At 44.8% G+C, this 8159-nt stretch overlaps 1 protein-coding gene across 1 annotated transcript; it reads right to left on the bottom strand.

Moving 5' to 3' along the window:
• Positions 1 to 2225: 2225 nt before the first annotated feature.
• LOC102712031 (protein NRT1/ PTR FAMILY 1.2-like) lies at positions 2226 to 7055 on the bottom strand. The gene is made up of 4 exons (XM_015842468.1): positions 6974 to 7055; positions 4496 to 4713; positions 3653 to 4197; positions 2226 to 3283 (listed from the first exon to the last, which is right to left on the bottom strand). The coding sequence occupies exons 1-4, from the start codon at positions 7053 to 7055 to the stop codon at positions 2359 to 2361; spliced, it is 1770 nt and encodes a 589-aa protein (XP_015697954.1). The 3' UTR covers positions 2226 to 2358.
• Between the last annotated feature and the right edge of the window lie 1104 nt (positions 7056 to 8159).

The raw sequence follows: 8159 nt of genomic DNA on the forward strand, positions 1-8159 counted from the left end.
GTGGGCCCCGTCGGTCAGCGAGAGGGGAACAGAGGGGGAGGGGAGAGCACGGCCGGCGGCGGGAGCGGCGGGCGGCGCGGCGGCGGCGGCGCACGGCGACGGCGATGACGGCGCGACGGCGACAACGGCGCGACGACGACGACCGACGTCCGGCGGCAGCGCGTGGCGCGAGACCGAGCGTGGGCGGTGGCGGCTTGATGACGGCGTCGACCAGCGACGAGCGGCGACGAGTGCGGGCGGCGGCGGCTTGACGACGGCGTCGCAAAGGCGACGACGACCGCAGCGAGTGGCGGCGAGGACGAGCTCCGCACCCGTCCGGCGATGGCGTGCGGCTTGGCGACGCACGGCCGGGAAGGGGGAGAGAGAGGGGAGGAGGAAGGGGACTCTCACCGGCGGCGGCGAACACGCGGGCGAGTCGGCGAGATCGAGGCGGAGGTGGTGACGCGGGTAGGAGCGGAAGATCGGCGGTGGCGACGGAGATCGGTTGGCGACGGTGAGGAGACCGGACGCGGCGGCGATCGGGCGGCGAAGGAGTGTGCGCGCTGGGGAGGCTCCCTGGTGGCGACGAGGGCGGCAGCAGGTCGGCGACAGCGAGGCGGAGGCGGTGACGCAGCTGGACGGCGACGACTGGCGGCTGGCGGCGAGATGTACTGGCGGCGGCGAACGACGACAGCGTAGCGGTGACTCGGGCGGAGGCGGAAAGTGGGCGACGGCGCGCGGCGGCTCGGGATTTATAGGGTGGCGGCGCCGGCTAGGGCGGGCGGAGGTTGGAGACCGGGTCGGGCGCGACGCGGTCTCGGCGGCGGCCGGTGCGGCGGCGGCGGTTGCGGCGGCGGCGCGGACTCGGACTCGGACTCGGCGCGGCGCGGGCGCTAGCGCTGGCGGGGAGGCGGTCGCTGACAGGTGGGCCCCACCTGTCAGTGGCGCGAGGGAGGAGGGAGCGGCGACGGACTTCGGGGCGCGGGCGAGCGGGCGAGCTGGGCCGAAGCAGCGGCCCAGGCGGGGCGCGCGCGAGGAGGAGGCCGGAGGCCGGTCGGCTGGGCCGGCCGAGGTGAAATGGGCCGGCTCGGCTGGGCCGGCCCGGGAAGGAAGGAAAAGAAAAAGAAAAAGGAAAAAGAAAAGGAAGGGAGGAAAATTGGACTTCGGCCCAATTTGAGAAGGAAGGGAAAAAGAAAGGAAAAAGGAGGGAAAAAGGAAAACCCCACTTTTGCCGAATTTTAAATTAATTTGTTTGGCCAAATTTTATTCTTCTGTAATTTGAATTTAAATCCAGTTAGTCGATTTGCGAGCCTCGATTTAATTAAATTAAGTTCTTTTAAAGGGATTCTTCCTGAGTTAATTAAGCCGATTGTTGTTTACGAATTTCTTTTTACGATTTTAGTCTTAGGACAAAACTACAGGCGTGACAGCACACCAATCTCCACTTGTGCGGCCTGCGCCGCACTCCACCTATGGCACATTCACAACTTAGCCCTCGTGCCTGTGCGACCCGAGACGGGCGCTGGGTAGTCGACAACAACGTTCCGGGGTATCCCTAGGATGAGTTTGACGGACGAGACTACTCTAACTTAAGTTAGAGGAACATGGGTAACTGACATATAGACTCTACCATCCATGGGTCTACGAGCCACTGTGACTTAAATCAGAGGTTCTCGTTCCAAGTTGGACGTGCTCGATGGAGGCGCCGTGCTCGATCTAGCGATGAGCTTCCCTTCTCATCATTAATTGATGGTGATGTTGGTAGATGGGTTTTGGGGATTTAGGGAGAAACAAAGGAGAGAGGACGATAATGAGGCGGCTATCCATGTTGGCAGATCCATAAGACTACAGAATGGTATCTTGTTTCACAACGCTATACATTTAATACACATGTGTATCAACTTTGATACATAAGTATCACCATAACTTGCTCCAACAGTATATCGTTTTCTATTATGAAAATTTAAGTTGCCATTTCTCTTCCGTAGCAAAAATATAAAGATAAATATAAGAGTGACATTTGAATAGCTGACACTTCTAATAATGACAAATAGTTAAATTTTCCGAGTTAAGAGTAAGTGGATGATCACGTGAAATAGGATTATTAACTTAAAAATATATTAATACGAATTTAAGGCAACTTTTAGATATTTTTAAATATAATATTTAACCGTTTGAGAAGTGTAGTAGGAACCAAGTATTTTTTTTAAATGCAGACTTAGTGAACCTTGAATCATATGCTATATCTTAAAATTTTAACTATGCTGAAATATGATTGGTATAGTAGATGCATTTGTAGACAGCAAATCAAGAACAACTAAACCACAAAGTTTTATAGTAGCCATGGATTCCTACCATCTGTTGTGCATCACCACTACACTAATTTCCACAACCATGTTCTGAACTAGCCTCCTGAAACTCGACCATCTCCTTTGCATCGCCAGCCGTTTCCAGGGACATGTTTAGTGTCCTCTCGTCGAACACATAGCAGCAGACCACGAAATAGACCAGGTCAATGGCGCCAAGGGCAGCAAGAAGCAAGTAGTAATAGTTGTAGTGGCCCTCGTCCAGGTTGTTGGACAGCCATGGCTGCATTCCGTTCCTGCCGGTGACCACGTTGATCGTCTTGACCACCAGCGTCGCGGCGACGCTCGCGACGCCGGCGCCGAGGAAGAGCAGCGCAAGCACGAAGCTCCCCATGGACTTGGGGAGCACCGCGTAGTAGAACTCGATCTGCCCGATGGAGCTGAACGCGCCCGCGAGCCCTACGATGGCGTACTGAGGCGCCAGCCATAGCACGGACATTGCCTGCGGCGCTCCGGGAGGCGAGCCTCCGTCGACCCTGGCCGCGGCGGCGTTCCTGATCCGGTACGTCTCCACCGCCGACGCCACCGCCATGGACACGACGGACAGGAACACGCCGGTGCCCATGCGTTGCTTGAGGGTGAGCACCTGCTGCCTCCTCCCGGTGGCTCTTCTGAGCAGCGGCACGACGTAGCGGTCGTAGCACCCCGACCACATCGTGAAGGTGATGATCTCGAAGATGGAGACGGAGCCCGCGGGCAGCTGGAAGCCCTTCGTGCCGATTCGCCTGTCCATGGTGGCCGCTTGCAACACACCGAACGACGAGCTCTGTATCAGGAACGTCATTATCATGGCCGACCACATGGGTATCACACTGAGCGCAGATTTCAGGTTCTCGACTTGCTCCACGGTGCAGGTGTTCCATGGGCTCGTGCTGGCCGCTCCTCCGTCGTTCGCGCTGGCTGCATGGTCGCCCAGAACGCATGCTTTGTTCAAGAATCTGCGTAGATCGAGTAAAAAGAGAGCAAAATTAGCTGACAGATGGTGATATCGATGGACAAAACCGTCACATGAAAAATAGTGCTTCTGAATAACGGGACGAGTAGAATTTAATCTATAATCGTTGATCTATTTTTATCGAACGACTGTGATTAAATTATATTATCAATAATATATTAGATATAGTAGAAATTTAAAGTGATAATATTGTCTTTTTTATTATGCTTTTTATTGAAAAACAAAGTTAAAATGAAAAAATACTGCTAACCAAGTAATTAACAAAGTAAAAAATATTATTTTTCTACTGATAATACTATAAGTAAAATGCACCAAAGAGTTGTCCATAATTTGAATTTTAGCCATCCTTTACCTCATCTTTTCAGATGGAACCAGCTCTCTCGATCCCGGTGCATTATGGAACCGAACACCCTGCCGTGTCGCCGGAAGCACCAGGTTGCGGTTCTTGGCAGCCACAACAGCAACCTGCAGCAAACTGACCCATACGCTCTTCTCCGGCTTCACCTTCACGTACCAGGGCGAGGCCGCGAGGTTCACGAGCGTGACGCACAGCATCACGGCTGCAGAGATCCCAAACCCGACCTTCCAGCCCACCTGGTCCTGGAAGTAGACGAGGATGGTCACGGCCACGATCTGCGCGAACCCCACCGAGACGTAGTACCAGCTGAATAGCGCACGGAGCGCGCGGCGCTTCCGGGCGCCGCCGCCGCCGCCGTCGTCCCAGTGCGCGATCTGGTCCTCGGCGAAGGCCAGGCAGCAGGGGCGAACGCCGCTCGCTCCCAGCGCCATGAGGCCGAGGGAGGCGCACAGCACGAGCAGCTGCAGTGGAGTCGGTGAGGCGCAGTCCCGGGGCGTCAGATTTGGTATGAGTGATGTTAGGAACAGCATGGATGTCCCCTGTATCGGTCACCACACGAAGATGAGCGAAAAAATTTTAGGAGATTTTGCTCTGGTGCAACACAAAAGTATCTGAGATACTGCTATCTTATGGTACCAAATTGTTTTCCACCATTAGATCTAGCTAAGCAGAATGGATATTATTAGATCAAACAATTGGAAACAATTTGGTATCGTGAGGTACAGATACCTCGAGATACTTTTTTGTTAGACTAGAGCAAATTTGGAAAAATATATGTTAAACTGCGTGATGTAGCGGTACTGGTTATTGAATGGAAGTGTGTTGTTGTGTTCTTACAATTGTGCAGGAGAAGAGTGTGAGCGTGACCATCAGGTAACGACCCAGCAGCGCGTCAGACACGATGGCGCCACCCACAGGCAGGAAGTTTGCAGCTGCTTGATACACAAAGATGATGATGGCACTTGTTGCAGCACCGAGGTGATACTTTGTTGTGAGGTAAATAATAAGGTTTGCAGTAACTGATGCGCTCACAATCCGTTCAGATACTTCGTTCGCTGAAATATAATTGAAAAAAAATGAGTTTGTATATACGATTGAACATTTGTGTCTTAAAAATAGTCAAACTCCACTATACAATTTAATACTGTAGCAGAGAACTCAGATGAATGAAAATGTTTTGACAAAATTGAGATCAACTTTATATGCTTAATTATACACATCGATGAAATATATAAGGAATTTTTTTACGGTACTCCAGCTTCTTTTAGGCCATCCATTTCATATGGATCCAACGGTTGCTTGCTGTTGCTATTGCCTCGGAGGAGGAAATAGGCCAATACAAGGAAATTAATTATATTCTCTCTTGTTATTTATATCATGCATGAATTAAATTAATGTGTTTATGTCTACAATACAATTTGAACTTTACACTCTGTTATCAATTCCCGTCAGAAAATTTCAAATTTGACTGTTTCTCAAGAGACTTTTTCAAATTTGACATATTATTACAACAATAGTATTCAGAATATATGATAAACTTTTATTTATGTTTAACGTTTTTAAAATTTGGGATTTGAAGACGTTGTAGCACATTTGTTTCACGTACGCTCTCACCAGTCCATGCATTCTAATATGGTAAAACACAACCAATTTGGAAATACATTAAGAGATGCAAGTTTAGAGAGGATAATTGGGCGCATCAATGCTTTCCTTTCTTTACTCTAATTTATAAATGAGAGAAAAATAATTTTAATGCTAAAACAGTTCTAATAATCAAGGGACCAGATTTACGCTCAGGTCTTATCACCAGGTAAGACGGAGTACCCTAAAAGAACATCTATGGGCTAAACCGGGACACTAGCCAACGCAAGTAACAGCTAGCATGTAGCATGTGATTTCGCATTAGGAACTACTGGTTGAAAAAAACAAACATAATCCGTTAGCTATAGAGATAGATAAGCGCCGTATAATAAAAGCAATTTTACTATTTTTAAGAAGATATCAAGAGGTATTAAAATTTTATGTAGAAAATAGTAGTACCTCTCGATACCTTGTTAAGAATAGAAAAAAAACTCATCTAATAAATAATAAATGCTTCAGTAGAAAACTATAGCCATTCCAGGAGAGTATACAAGGTCGGGAGGGAGAAGGCGTAATGCAGATGTATTGGGAGGGCATGCAGAGAGTAATGTGCACACAGAGGAGAGAGGAGGTGACAGCTGGGTGGGCCATCCTGGTATTGTTTGTAAAGATAAATCTAATGGTCTAAATTAGTGGACCCACCGATTTAAAAAAAAAATCGAGGGCGAGATGTTTCTTATTTTGTTTCTGGTTTTGAAGATTTTTTAAAAATTCATTAGAGTCCTTAAAAGTTGTAGTACAACTCTAGTCTAGATTATAATAGAAGATGGATAGATAGATGTTCCTTCTATCTATTTTTAAAAGACATAATTTTAGAAAGTATTTAATACTAAACTTTGAACATTAATTTCTTCTAAAATAGAATTTTTAGGTGACAAAAATATGCTTTGTTATTATAGCTGTGATACCTATATTGTGCGAAAGAACTGGGAAGTATGGATCTAATGATATCAATTTTTATAACTGAATATACTTTGCAAGCCTAGTTGTTTCACTTATTAACGATTAAAAAATAATTAATAGAAAAACTTTTTCTTATGTATTTTTAGCGGTCTAAAAGTAGGGGCTGAAAAAATAAACTATGATGAAAATAATCTCAAACCAACTCAAAATTTCATTTTAAAATTCAAATTTAGGCTTATAAGAATAATCATAAGAAAAAAAAGGGCAGATTACACAAAGTTGTGTTGCTTGAAGGAAATACTGTAGTATGGAAACAATTCCAATAACATGATATTTTCTGATTGCCTCTGCTCTCATCTTCGGATACCCAAAATGATTGGAACTGAACAATACATGAAAATCAAAATCCTTTCAGTGATACAAATATGTTTATATTCTAATAAAAACCATCGTCAATTTGTGAGAACGGCATTTTGTCGCTGTAAAACATTTACTACTTGATTGCAAAACAAAAGAAAAGAAAACTGGACTGTTTTTTGGTTGGCCTTTTTTATCTGAATGTTGTTTCCATGAGGTTTTTTAACATCCTTAAAAAAAATATCTCAACGTACCATATTTTTTTAGAGTAAAAACATAGGACTTTGAGGTACCATGTACCTTGAGTTACCAGTATTTTATATTAAAATTTTTGGTAACTCAAAATACTTTCAAAGTACGGTAAAAAAAACCTATTTCCATCCATCTTCAACGTACTATAACCAAAAACATTACCGATGATGACCGGAATCGGTCGAAGACCTCCTTGCTCCCGTGTATCGGCTCGTCCAAGTTCGTCGTGATGGTCTTCCATCATAAGCAAAACCCAAGGAAGAGTATGAGATCGACACAGATGATCGCCAACCAGAGACCTACAGAAGAGAAACTGTTCCCTGAAAGCAGCAATGTGTTCGAAGCTAGCTACGAAGAAATGATCTATCAGCCAAGGATAGGGTTCCTTGTGAGATATGGTTTCTTATATAAGCTGCGCCAGATGTCCTTGGTGCCATGAGATACCTGATTCAGCAAGAAACTGAAACGAGTGCCACATGTAGCCAAAAAAACAAAAAAGAACACCGAAAGTTCTTCAAAAATGGAACTATATTAATAAAATAATATATGGCATGAGTCATAGCTCCTTGGACAAATCTCATCTCAACTCTTAGTCAAATATTTTGTAGCCAGAAGATACGGATCGAGCTAACTAGAGACAGAGAGAGAGAGAGAGAGAGCGTTCATAGCCATAAATGTGAGGTATGTCACAGTAAGCATGTAGTTATTACGAGCCCAGTAAATCGAGGTGTATGAAAATGGATAGTAACAAATGATTCATATGAACTGAAACATTTGAGGTATTCTAATTATACATATATATATATATATATATATATATATATATATATATATATATATATATATATATATATATATATATATATCCTGAAAGAATTAATACCAAATATTTACCATGTTAGGTATCTATTTTCACCATGTCAAAATATGGATAAGAGGAAATTAATGTTTAATTTCCACATCGTTAGATGGTCATAAAAAACTTTGAACATATTTTTATTTCGACCAATAGACTGTGTTGTTATGTCTCGATTATTTGTGGTGTGCATTAAAGGGATACTTCCTTGAAATGTACTGAGGATTAATCTTCTAGAAGATCTATCTTTTTTAGGGAAATAGAAGGTTTTTGTCACTTCCTCCTTTTAGAAAGCGATTTTGCAATAGCGTTGACTCTACAGTTGACAACTTTCCTATAGGACTTGGAATCCAACAGGACAATCAATATGTTGCAAACTGTCCATACCTTTGTAATTATGGTTCTTATGTTTCAAGTTATATAGGTTTATGTCCTTCACTAGCACTTTACTTGAATTTTCCTTGAATTCAATCATATAAGGCAGATAGTACA

This window comes from Oryza brachyantha, chromosome 11 (assembly GCF_000231095.2).
Source record: "Oryza brachyantha chromosome 11, ObraRS2, whole genome shotgun sequence".
NCBI lineage: Eukaryota > Viridiplantae > Streptophyta > Magnoliopsida > Poales > Poaceae > Oryza > Oryza brachyantha.

What these genes read in the sequence shown, in the direction of transcription:
- LOC102712031 (XM_015842468.1), bottom strand. Translation starts at nt 7,055, where the DNA reads ATGATGGAAGACCATCACGACGAACTTGGACGAGCCGATACACGGGAG. An exon ending in ACCGATTCCGGTCATCATCG is followed by an intron (nt 4,714 to 6,973) that starts GTAATGTTTTTG and finishes ATTATATTTCAG; the next exon opens with CGAACGAAGTATCTGAACGG. An exon ending in CACTCTTCTCCTGCACAATT is followed by an intron (nt 4,198 to 4,495) that starts GTAAGAACACAA and finishes TGACCGATACAG; the next exon opens with GGGACATCCATGCTGTTCCT.